This window comes from Peromyscus eremicus, chromosome X (genome assembly GCF_949786415.1).
Source record: "Peromyscus eremicus chromosome X, PerEre_H2_v1, whole genome shotgun sequence".
Lineage (NCBI taxonomy): Eukaryota > Metazoa > Chordata > Mammalia > Rodentia > Cricetidae > Peromyscus > Peromyscus eremicus.
Window position 1 is genome coordinate 71468319 of NC_081439.1, and position 13117 is coordinate 71481435.

Here is a 13117-nt window from a genome sequence, read left to right on the forward strand (position 1 = left end):
TTTATGGTTAAAAAAATACTGACAAAACGTCATGAGAAAAGAACCTCCAAAGACACTGTAGACTACCGTGTGTGTTGATTATCTACTGCTGGGCATTGACTCTGGCCTTAAAAGTGGTTTGTATATGCAGTGAGACTGTTGGTGAAATCTATTTTTTTTATTATTATTTGTGAGGAGTCATCACGTGGAGAAAGCTTCTGGGTTAAGAATGGAGGCTTGTGTCCATAACCTCTCTCAGGGCTGAGACATATCTGTCACAGACCTGTGCAGGTCCTGTGAATGCTCCTAGAGTCTGTTTGTTCATATGTGCATTGGTCTTGCTGTGTTTACAGGGCCTTGTTTCATTGTTGTCCTCAATCCCCTATGGCTCTTACAATCTTTCTGCCCACTCTTGTTAAGGATTCCCAAGTTGGGCGGGGGGTATTTGATAGACACTTCCCACTAAGGACCGAGTGTTTCAAGGTCTTACTTTTTGCACATTGTCCAGTTGTGGGTCCCTGTATTTGTTCCCGATTACTGCAGTAGGAAACTTTTCTTATAATAGGTGAATAAGGCACTGATCTATGAGTACAGAAGAATGTCATTAGAGTTATTTTATTAAGTTCCTTTAGAGCAGTATTTATTTTCTTTCCCCCTAGGTCCCTGACCTACCTTTTCTCAGGCTCTTGACCAACCTAGGGTTGTTGAGAATGGGTTCTTTCTTAGTTAGTGTTGCTATTGCTGTGATGAAACACCACAATAAAAAGCAACTTATGAGGGAAGGGTTTATTTGGCTTATGTTTCCACAGTGCTGTTCATCACAAAGAAAGTCCAGACAGGACCTGAGGCAGGGCAGGAATCTAAGGGCAGCAGCTGGTACAAAAACCATGGGATAATTTGACTTACTGATTTGTTTTCCATACCTTGCATAGCCTGCTTTCTTACAGAACCTGGGAACACTAACCCAGGAGAGACATAACCTAAAAAATGTTAAGACCTTTACTATCAATAAGTAATTAAGAAAATGTCTTACAGGCCTGCTTTCAGCTAGATCTTAGAGGCATTTTCTTAATTGAGGGTCCTTCCTCTCTGATGACTCTAGCTTGATCAAGTTGATATAAAACAAGTAAGCTCCTCCAGCCACTAAAGTGGCCAGGCCCCTCCCCCAAGGACCTCTAACTGCCATGTTCCACCCACAGAATACTCTAACTGCCCTAACTGCTGAACCCTGGCCCTATCCTACTGACATGAAATCCCACCAATCTCCACCTTAGAAAGTTTCACCCTAAAAACTTCCACCCCCTTCCCAGGAAGCTCTGTATAAGCCCTCTATCCTGTTCAGTTTGCTGTTTTTTCTTGCTCAGGCAGAGGCAGCCACCCTCGTTTTTTTTTTTTTTCCCTCCCAGTAAATCTCTTATGTGAGGTGTGTTGTGTAGTGTGACTTTGTGGCATTTCTGGGTTTCCAGCTGTCAGGATACCTTTCCATCAAAGCTGCAAGGCTTACAACAGGTTTCATATCATAGTGTGGGCCTTAAATCCAATCAGATAGTAATTGGTTACTCCCAAGTTTTTTGTGCCTCTATTGTTTCAGTGTATCTTGCAGGCATGACATAACTTGTAGATTGAAGGTTTTCTAGTGGGTTGGTGTTTACCTTTTTCTCTTCTGGTATGGTGCAGAGTAACTTCTAGTGCCATGAACATTGCTCAGTAAGAGTGCAGGCTCTACTTATGCAGAAGCTCAACTTCTCCATGTTCAATGAACTATGTATGTGCTGTCTATAGCAATAGTGCCTTACTATATTGATCCATACTAATTAGATTATTGTTAAATAGCTTTTTATTAAAAATAATTAGTTGTTCAAAATATCAATTTTAAATTAATCATTGTTTTGATATCACTCACACTGCTCACCCATTCCATATCTATCTCCCTTAAACAACATTTTATTGAGATCCTATTTTGACACCTGTTTTTTGCTTCCTATTTTTATTTTAAAGATGTATATTTTTTGTTTATGTACTGGTGCCTGGTACTTGGTGTGAGCAGAAGGAAACAAAATCCTGAAACTAAAATTACAGATGGCTATGAGACATGTGCGTACTGGTAACAAAATCTAGGTCTTTTGCAAGAGCACATAGAACTTCACCCCTCTTGCTTTACTATTTAAAGACTCTACTATATCTAACCTTTCATTGAAAATGTAATTATTGCACAGTGAAATGGTATTCAATAATTTCCTCATACTGTTTTGGTGATACTTGTCATAAGTCTTCATTGTCATAGTTCTGTTTGTTGTTTTTGTCTTTCTTTTTGAACTATGTTATAATCTAATCTATTAATCAAATTCAATTATCACTAATATATTTGTTTTAATAATTGACTGAGGGGTAAATATTTATAAAATGTAGTAAAATTTTAGTTTTCACTACTTCATAATCATTATTGTAGAACTTGGTTTTTTTTTAGAACTTGTTTTTTTAAACAATCACCACTTTGTACAAGAATAATAGTTCTTAATGAAAATTTTATTTTTGCTATTGAAAGAAATTTTCCTTCTGAAAAAGAATATTCTGAATATTACGTATAAGATGTTGTTTATATTTATATTCTATCATGAATATTTTAATGAGAAAATTTTAGCAAAGTCTTAAGCACATTTGAAAACTGTTTGAAGTTATCTAATTAAGTAGGAATATAAACACACAAATACACAAATATGTTTATGTGCTGTTGCAAGACTTTCCCTCAGGAGATATGAAATACTTTCTATTCAAATGAAATGGAACACTGATGGGAAACCAAAGGAATGACTCAATTCATAGTGAACAATTGAGTTTATTGGTATCACTTACAGGAGTGGGGGTGAGGGAATATTTACAGAAACATGAGCAATGCAAAGGCAGCTGTGTCACCAAAAAGCCCATGTCAGCATGGGTGATTAGTCTCAAAAGCTGAATGCACAGGGAATTCTGTGTGACTTGTAGCAGCTCATTATGTCCCAAAGGATCCTCCTTTCCAGCAGTTGTTACTAGTTATATGAGCATGAACAGGGGTTTGTAAATCTTTCAATAGTTTTAGCTTTGTGAGTTTCTGTTACTTCCTGAATCTTATGAACCTCTCTTCTCTCTCTGGGGGATGATGTTTTAGTTTGGAGTAAATTGCTGCACAGTATATGGAAAGACTCTACATGTCATGTCGGAATAATTTCACCTTTTATTGAATTAAGCACTTGTAAGTTCAACATATCTTCTACTACTAAATTGAAATGTCATAATCACTTTATAGAATGAATATACACTGTATAAAATTAAAATAATCTTAATATTCTAAATACTTTTGTATTAGTAACTTTTTTGTTGCTGTGATCAATCACCATGGCCAAGGAAATTTATAAAAGAAAGAGTTTGTGCCTGTGGATGGTAGCATGGTTATCCTTTCATTTACTGCTAGAGAGGCTAGGTAACAAGGATGGCTTAGGAGGTGACACTAGGATTTCCCTGGTAAGTGGAAGTGGAAGAGATTTTATGTTTGGACTAGGGGTGAGTAGGGATGGGAACATGAGAGATCAGATGGAGATGATGGGAGAGAGTACTTAAAGAGAAGACTAGAAAGAGGGGCATGCCTTTCAGGTTCAGGTAGAAATGTGGTGCAAGGCAAACTCTCAGAAATCAACAAGGATGATCCCAGCTAAGACTCCTAGTAACAGAGATGACAGAGCCTGAACTCCCTATTTCTTGTGACAAGGCAAGACTTTTAGAAGAGGGATTAGAAACCAACCAAGTCACATAACCTTCAACCTGCAGTCCATCCTGCCTAAAGGATGTGCTGTGCTAAGGGTGAAACAGAGATTGTGGGAGTGGCCAATCAATGACTGGTCCAGGAGGAGACCTATGCCAAGAGAGTATGCCCACCACTGATACTGCCTGTAATGGCAGGACACAGATCTGGTTGGCCCAGAGACCTAGGATTAGAACCACACACAGCTAGAGAAAAAAAATATGTCATTGTAATGATGTTTAATCATATTCTGCTATGCTCATAGATTCCTATTCCAATTGTCATCAGAGAGGCTTCATCCAGCAATTGATGGCAAGAGTTGCAGAGATCCACAGCCAAACATTAGGCTGAGCTCAGTGAATCCTGCTGAAGAGAAGGAAGAAGGAATGTAAGTGCCAGAAGGTTCAAGGATATCACAAGGAAACACACAGAATTGACTAACCTAGGCTTATAGGAGCTCACAGATATTGAAGCAACAACCAAGGAGCCTGTATGGGACTGACCTCATACCTCTCCATATATGTGATAGTTTTGTAGTTGGTCGTCTTGTGGGACTCCTAACAGTGGGAGCAGGGACTGTCTTTGATTCTTTTGCTGTATTTTGGAATTCTATTCGTCATACTGGGTTGCCCTGCCCAGCCTTAACACAAAGGAAGGTGCTTATCCTTACTGAAACTTGATATGTCAGGTTTTTATTGATTTAAATGGGAGGCCTATCCTTCACTGGATAGAACAGAGGAGGAATGGATCAGAGTGCAGAGGGAAAATGGGAGTGAGAGACAGGGAGGAGAGGAGGGAGTGGAAATGATGGTCAAGAAATAAAATAATAAATAATATTTTAAAAAGAAAGAGTTTATTAGAGTGTATGGTTCCAATGACACTAGAGCCCATGATGGTAGGGCGGAGGCATGACAAGAAGCAGCTTGCATGACTGCAGATGCAGAAAGCTTAAGGCTTATATGACTAGAAATACAGAGAGCCTTTTCAGTCTTAAAGGAAGTCCACAGCTGTAGCTGGAGAGCTTTTCTCTCCGGGTTCCACCAATTCCCACCAATCCCAGAGCCCACTTATAAAATAAACACACAGACGCTTACATTATTTAAACTGCTTGGCCATTAGCTCAGGCCTATCATTGTGTAGCTCTTACTCTTATATTTAGCCCATTTCTATTAATCTGTACTTTGCCACGTGGCTCGTGGCTTACTAGTACCTTACATCTTACTTATCCTGGCGGCGGCTCCAGGCAGTCTCTCTGCCTTTTTGTTCCCTCAATTCTCCTCTCTGTTAGTCCCACCTATACTTCCTGTCTGGTTACTGGCCAATCAGTGTTTATTTATACAGAGCGATATCCACAGCACTTCCCCTTTTCTTCTTTTTCAAAAAGGAAGGTTTTAACTTTAACATAGTAAAATTACATACAACAAAACAATTATTAAGCAAGAGTTACAGTTAAATATTAAAGAAGATATCCTATCTATCTTATATTTGTGAGTCTAAGGTTTTGTATATAACCCATCTTTTATCGTAACTGAGGAAATTATAACTATCTAGTCTTCAACCACATCAAAGACCTCAGAAGGATATAATACTACCTGAGAAATGGGAGAAGAATGCAAGCAACTTTCAGGAGTCTTGCAGGGTAGACAGAGACAGCTGGGGGAGGAAAAAAAAACATTAAAAAGCTACCAAAAGCCACCACCCCACCCAACCCTCAACCAAGGTCTGTTTTTTCATGGATGGTGCCATGTGAGGTAAAGCCACAAACACTTGAAGGAGCTGTCAACTCTTGGCTTTGGTTTGGCTTCTCTATTCCAGGACAGCAAGTGTTAGAACTGGCAGGGAGATGCTTATGGTTGAGTTGAAGAGACGTCAGAGATACGGCCACCCTGGTGATGTCCCTGTACTCCTCCTCCTCCTCCTCCTTCCCAATGTCAGAGGCAAACATCCTCTCAGGGAGATGTTTTCCATCCACAAATGTCACATTCAGTTCCAAAACGAGGCAATCATGACTCTCTCCATCCCATAGGATTGTACAGAAAGTAAAATGGAGGAGGGATGAACAGTTCCGTAATTCTGATTCTCGGGAAGGCCAAGGATTGGGTGTCAAACACTATGGTGAACATAAAGAGACAAAAATCTCAGCCTCACAGGGTCCTCTGCCGAGGAAATGCCAAGGGGTTCATCCTCGTCATTTAAAGTGGGGAAGTGGCCATGAAACAGACATCCTGTCTGGTCTCCGGCTCTCCCTCTGCCCGGCCTCACGGATGCGGCAGGCCACCGCAGTGATAAGAGCCGCGCCCTTCCCACTGCCATCCTCAGATTCCAGGAAGGACTCGTCACACTTGGGAGCCAGATCTTTCACTGTCTCATGCATGACTTTGGCAAAGTGAGGATGGAGCTTGTAGAGAGTCCCGTTCACACCCACTGTCACTTTCAGGCTGTCCAGTCCTCGGTTTTCTCTTATCTTGTCCACCACAGCAGCCATGACTGCACCACAGAGCTGGGCTGAACGCCGGGCGACCACGGTGCACACCTCCTTCACAATGATGCTGTCATCATAGGTGCTCTTCAGCCCCAGGTGGCACAGGATGGCATGGACCTGCAGCAGGGCCAGGCAATCACTTTCGATCTGAGACAGGAACTTAGTCTCAAAGATCCCCCTTGTCTTGAGGCACTCGGAGATGCGGTCACGGAAGAGCAGCCCTTTCTTAGTGAAATCGATGAGGATGTTGCGCACAATCTCGCCCAAGTACATGTCGCTGATCATCTTCTCAAATCTCTGTTTGCCAGGGTTGAGAGAGAGCTCATCCACAGCGACATCAAACTCTGTGCGGAAGTCATCCATGCAGCCGTTGTCCCCAAAGGCCCCCCACTCCATGTTGACACACATCCGTCCCTCCTCTCCATCTACCAGCTCCACATTTCGCATCTCTTCCATGTAGCAGGCATTGCTTCCAGTACCAACGATGAGGTCGACTTCACAGTGAGGGTCTTCATAGCCACAAGTCATCATAGTCCCAACTTTATTATTCACAATAACAACATCCAGGTCAAACTCCTCTCGCCGGTAAATTGCCTCTTTCAGCAAGGTGACCATGTCCTCGTCGCCCTCACAGCCAGATGCCTTGAAGCCCTTTGTCCACTTGAGGAGGATGCTCTGGTCCAGGCTTTTTTGCTGGCAAGGGAAGGAGAAGGTGAAACCCAGCGGCAGAGACACGCCCTTCATGCCCATGTACTCAAGGAAGTCCACGATGCACTGGAAGATGTGGTCAAATAGCTCTTCCCCAGTGCAGTGCATGACGTCCTGCGGGATGGAGTAAATCTTATTATGCATCTCCACACCCCTGTGCTTCCCGTTATGCACGTGCACCAGTAGGACCCGGAAATTTGTTCCTCCAAGATCCAAGACGAGAAAGTCTCCTTTCTCTGTACCATCTGGGGTGGCACACACATAACTGGGCAGTATCTTCACAGGGGCTACAGCATGTGTCTCTTTGCTCAGACCTTCCTCCATTTCCACCTTCATCCTCCTTTTGACCTCCAGCAGCTGCTCGTGGCTCAGTTTCAGGGACTCCAGGGTCTTCTGCTGGGCTCGGTGTTGGTCAGCCAGCCAGTAAGCCACCGCAGTCACCATAGCAGCCCCTTTGCCGTTGCCATTCTCAGACCAGAGGAAGAGAACGTCACAATTGGGCACCAGCCTCCTCAGGGCCTTGTGAAGACGCTTGGTAAAATGGGGGTGTTTCTTGTAGACAGAGCCATCAACACTGATGGTGGAGCAAAGACGCTCCTCGCCCTTGTTCTTGATTCGCCACAGCACCGCAGCCAGGGTGGCTGCGTACAGGCTGGCCGAGCGCGTGGACACAATCTGGCAGATTCGGTGTGTGGCCGGCCACACAGTCCTCCTGCAACGGATTCAGACCCAGACACACCAGGACCTGGTAGGCCTTCTGTATTCCATCCTTCTCCTCTTTGATATCTGATACAACTTTGGTTTCAAAGGAGACAGTAGTAAGGAATTCTGGGCTGAGCTTCCCCTGAAATAACAGCTCTTCCTTAGCCATCTTCACCAGGATGAGCCTGACCAGCTCCCCCATGTACATCCTGCTGATCATCTTCTCAAACAGCTGTTTCCCAGGGTTCAGTGAGCCCATGTTGATTTCTGGGTCAAACTCAGTGCGGATGTCATTGAGGGTACCATGGTCCCCAAAGGCTCCCCACTCCATGTTGATGTACATCCGTCCCTCGTCACCCTCTACCATGTCAATGTGACACATCTCCTCCACATAGCAGGCATTACTGCCAGTACCCACAATCAGACCAATCTCACAGTTCTGATCATCATAACCACAGGTCATCATGGTCCCAACTGTGTCATTCACCACGGCCACAATGTCAATGTCAAAGTCCCCTCTGCACTGGATAGCCTTCCGGATCAGATCCACCACATCTATGCCTTCCACAACACTGGACTTGAACACCTTGGTCCATGAGACCAAGAAACTCTCATCTAGTTTCGTCTGGTGGCAGGGGAATGAGAAGGTGAAGCCCAGTGGGAGCTTCTTCACTTTGATTTGCAGCTTGCCCATGAAGTTGGCCAGGTACTCGGCAATGTGGTCAAACAGCTGGGTTCCACTTCCCCTCATGATGTCCTCAGGGATGGCATAGATCTGGTTCTCCATCTCCACTTTCTGGAGGCCATTGTCTGTCACCAGTGCTCGAAGCACACGGAAGTTGGTTCCTCCAAGGTCCAAAGCCAGGAACTCTCCATGTTCTGTCCCATTCAGAGTTGACCTCACGAAGGTGGGCAGCATTTTCACAGCTGCAGTAGGGTGGTGGCTCCTAGTCCTTTCTCCATCTCCTTCCGGAACCGCCTAGAAATCTCCAGAAGGGTGTCATCTGAGAGTCGCGTGTGGTACAGATATTGGTCAACCTTCTGCACTTGGTTTTGTTGAGATAAGTGAATAAGCAGGCTATCATATGTGAGGCGATCATCCTGCTGTGACGAGATGGGGCGCGGGTAGAGAAACCGAGTCCAGCGCTAGCCACGGAGTACAACGCTGTATGACCGCTTTGTACCCAGGCCCAGGTGTCCAGCTGGGATCGAGGACTCTAGGAGCCACACAAAGAAGGTTAACCACGATGGCTCACCAGCTGGGGGCTTCGAGTCTCCAGAAACAGGTTTCCTTTTTTTTTTTTTTTTTTAAGTCACAACTACTAGAAAGTGCCTAAGTCTCACTCCTGGAGATGGGGATAGTTGCCCAGAGTCCAGTCACTAACTTCAGCCACAGGGTCACTAAGGCTGAACTTGATAAGAATGACAGTGCTGCTCCACTCCGACAATAGCGCTTCTCAGGGTCACTGGCGTGATGCTCCCGCCCTTGGATCTCCCAAGCTGGGTAACACCAGGTAGCCTGGCAGGGGAGATACCATGATTATGAATCAGTCGTATTGTGAACCTATTGCTTTAAACTGCAGCCTTCTAAGGCTGAAATGGCGCTGTAGTTGCTGGCTCCGCCCTCTTTAACTTCCCAACATGGTGGTGGTACATTTTCCACCAGCTCTGGGAGCCATCAAGTCTCAGAAATAGTGGGTCTATGCTTCTATTAACGTAGCATGTAGCCCAGAAATCTCTCTCTCTCTCTTTTTTTAATATTAGTAAAGACTAAATCTACCACACAGCGTAATGTGCCACTGGCAGATGCCTCATTCCCGCCATACTGCTGGTCAAATGCACATGCCAGGAACCCGCCAGTAGTTGCATCATCATACCTTCACCAAAGCAGTACCTCCTAGAATTCCTGAAAGAGTGTCACTAACTGAGAACCAAGTACCCAAATATATGAGCCTCTGGAAGACATTCATAGGCAAATAACCACAGATTATTTTTGTTGCTATGTTTTAAGTCATAAAAATATTTGAGGCAAAAAAATATTTTGAACCAGTTATAAGTACTCAAAGGAGGTAGTTAAAACTTGAGAGTATATGAGATCCTGGTAAAAAGAGATATGACTGTAGATAATGGACATGAAAAATCAACCTGGCAATATTTAGGGGTAGCATATTTAGCTAGTCTAGTATTTTCATTTAATCCTGAACAAATAAGTGATCTGCTTAATTTAAACTATGTCACCTATTTTTATATTGATTATCTATTGTGAAAATTTTCTTCAAGTACTATAACCTCAGAAAAGGCCATTGTCCTTTTCTTCCCTACATGCAGCAATTCAGATAGGTTGGTTTGGTTCCATTTCTTAGCTATTGTAAAGAGTGCAGCAATGAATATGAAAATGAAATTACATGGGTGGCTTGACTTAGAGTGAATTTGGTATATGTCTGTCAATACATTAATGGACAAAGAAAATGTGATATATTCATACAATGGAATTTTATTCAACCATAAAGAAAAATGAAACCATAATATTTGTAAGAAATGGATAGAATTAGAAATTAAGTGAAATAATCCAGACACAAAGATACGCTATCATTTTTTGCATATTTTGATAGCAGATGATTTATTTATGCATGCGCGCGCGCGCGCGCGTGTGTGTGTGTGTGTGTGTGTGTGTGTGTGTAGGGTTTAAAAATAATCCACATTATAGGAGGGCTTTTAATTCACTGAACGTGAATAAATAAATCATTAGAAGAAACACTTGTCATCTACACACTTCAAAATATTCTCTATATTGTCCATAAATAATGCCATCCCTATGATTTTCTTTTCCTTTCTGGATTTTGTTTGTGAGACATAGTCTCTCTCACTCTGCACCCTTATCAGGCCTAGAACTCGCTATGTAGATCATTTTAGTCTTGAAAGCAGAGAGATCTAACTAAAGGCATGAGAAACCATGCCAGGCCCCTTACCCCTAGAAATTTTCAGCCAGCATAGATATCTATATATCCTACAAATTTTTATCTGTAAATTTTCAAGTCATCTTGTTTTGGTGATTTCTTTTAATTTAAATGCTCTACAAAAATTAACATAAACATTTTAAAATCATTTAAAAATTGTGTTCCTAGATAAATCAGAAATGTTCAAATCATAACTAAAGTAGTACAGAATATCTCCTATTCTATTACTCTTATTCTTTGGATTCAGTTCTTAATTTAAACATTTATGTATTGTTAAAATATTCTTCCTTTAAATATAAAATTCATATGTATTAATCAAGTATAACAGTTCTTCTTTGCACTTAATTTTCATTTTGTAGAAGTCAATCCAAAAGGAAGTATATTAATTAAGTATTAAATATGCTTTCCTAAGTTTGTGCATTTGATTTCCAGATGCATTTTAGGTTGTGATAGTATTAGTCACACCGTTAATCAGAATGTGTCTCAATTTCCATGATTCAAAATAAACACCTAATCCAATAGAATGATATATGATTTTTTCTCCTAAACATTAAGTAACTTTCTAATAAACTTTTATTTATAAATGGCTTTACACAGGAAAGATACTAATAACATTGTAAACAAAGCTATGAAAGCAATATTCAAAATTGCTTTCTTGACCTTCAATGGCTTTCTAAATCTATCTAAGCTTCATTTTCTAATGTATAATAATGTCTGCCTCACAGAACTAATGGTAATTATAAGAGCTTATATACATTTAAAGTTTAAGTTTAATATGTTGTATATCAAAATATAATTTGTGCACTTTATAAAATGTCAAGAACCATTTTGATAACTTGAATAAATTTTGTACCTATTTTCTGGTAATAAAGCCCTAATGTCCACTGAATCATGGATGCAGTAGCATGTGTCTGTGTGTGTGGCAGGATGAGTGTATGTGCAGGTAGAGGTTAACACAGGCATTTGGTAATTATCTTCCTCTATTACTCTCCAAATTATTTGAGACAAACTCTCACTGAACCTGGAGCTTAATAATTGGTCTAGATTGGTTGACTGGGGAGTTCCAGCAATTTTCCTATCTCTGCCTCCCTAATACTCATATAATAGGAATGTGCCCCTTCACAGTTTTTATGTGGATGCTGGGAAACCAAATTCAAATCCTTGTTATTTCAATGCAAGCCTTTTACAGACTCAGCCATTTCTCTAGCACTCAGCAATCTTCACATTGATGAAGTTTCTCTTTGTATGTGATTGACTAATGGCCAGTTGCTTCTATGCAGCTTTATGATTAGGGTTGACCAAAAAAATGATGAAGACTTGGTTACTACCAATTCGGTGCCTTCTATATTCTTAAAACACAGTGACTAAGTACATATCGATTTTTCTTTCACCAAGTTGATTAGTCAACTTGCTTCGAATGCTATGCTTAAATAGATTATATATAATATGCACATGTATGTATAATTATATATAGTATAATACATACTGAAATAGGTGCATTTGTTAATTTTCTTAAATGCAAATACAAAATTATGAATGACTACAGAAATTGAAGTTTTTAATATAAATATATAGTCTAGAAAAAAAGATTCAGATGACTTCCATTAATTGCTTATGTTTGTAAATGGAATCTATTAAAACCACATTTTATTCATTTTTAATTTTAGGTAGAATTGTCAATGTTTTCGAAAAGCACTATTTTTATTATCTTTGTGCAAAAAATATTAGAAAATTATTAAAATATAAATTGCTTTCTACCTTTAGGGGATATTTTATTTTACAGAAGGATCTCTGATGAATGAATTCAGAAATACTTTTAACATGAAAACATGTTAATGATATTTGAATTTTATGCAAGTTTAGCATTAGTATTATAAGCTCAATGCATGAAAATTCAATAAAATTTCAGGAAAAATACTACTTAATTACATATTGATGACATATTATCTTGAAAATTGGTAAAAGCTTTGATAGTTTTGAATATCTCAACTAATTAAAATAATTATGTCTCTTTTTCTCACTGGTGTGCGTTATCTGAAGTTTTCCTTAATATTTCCTTTCTAATTATTTTTATAAAATCCAATCTTGAAAAATAATAAAGTTTCCACAATTTTTAGACGATCCTAAGATTAAAACTGCAAAAATATGTCTTAACAAAAGTTTGATGGACTATTGTCTCTCTATTTATTTTGTATAATAAACATGTAAGGAGAAGTTAAAAAATCCAAACCTAAAAACAAAATCTACACATAAAAAAATTGAAGTGTTAGATATTTAGCTGAAGTCAAGACATTCTATTTGTACAAAACTAAATGAGTGACGAATATTATTCTTAAGTTTTAGTGAAGAAAATTAGATAAATTTTATGAATCATGAAAATGTATTAATTTAAATGAGTAATCATGTTTCATTTGATCTAAAATTCCAAACTTCACACATGAGCTTTCTTCTGTTTACCATTAGTTTATTTGAACAGTAAGGATAAAACAAACAAAAAATGTTGAGGAAAAG

General features: G+C 40.2%; 1 protein-coding gene across 1 annotated transcript; it reads right to left on the minus strand.

Annotated features, from left to right (window-relative positions):
* Positions 1 to 3964: 3964 nt before the first annotated feature.
* Positions 3965 to 8749, minus strand: LOC131899010 (hexokinase-2-like). The gene is given in 4 exon segments (XM_059250343.1): positions 3965 to 7643; positions 7645 to 8591; positions 8594 to 8704; positions 8707 to 8749. Coding segments are annotated over 4 exon segments (2799 nt in total). The 3' UTR covers positions 3965 to 5945.
* Positions 8750 to 13117: the final 4368 nt, after the last annotated feature.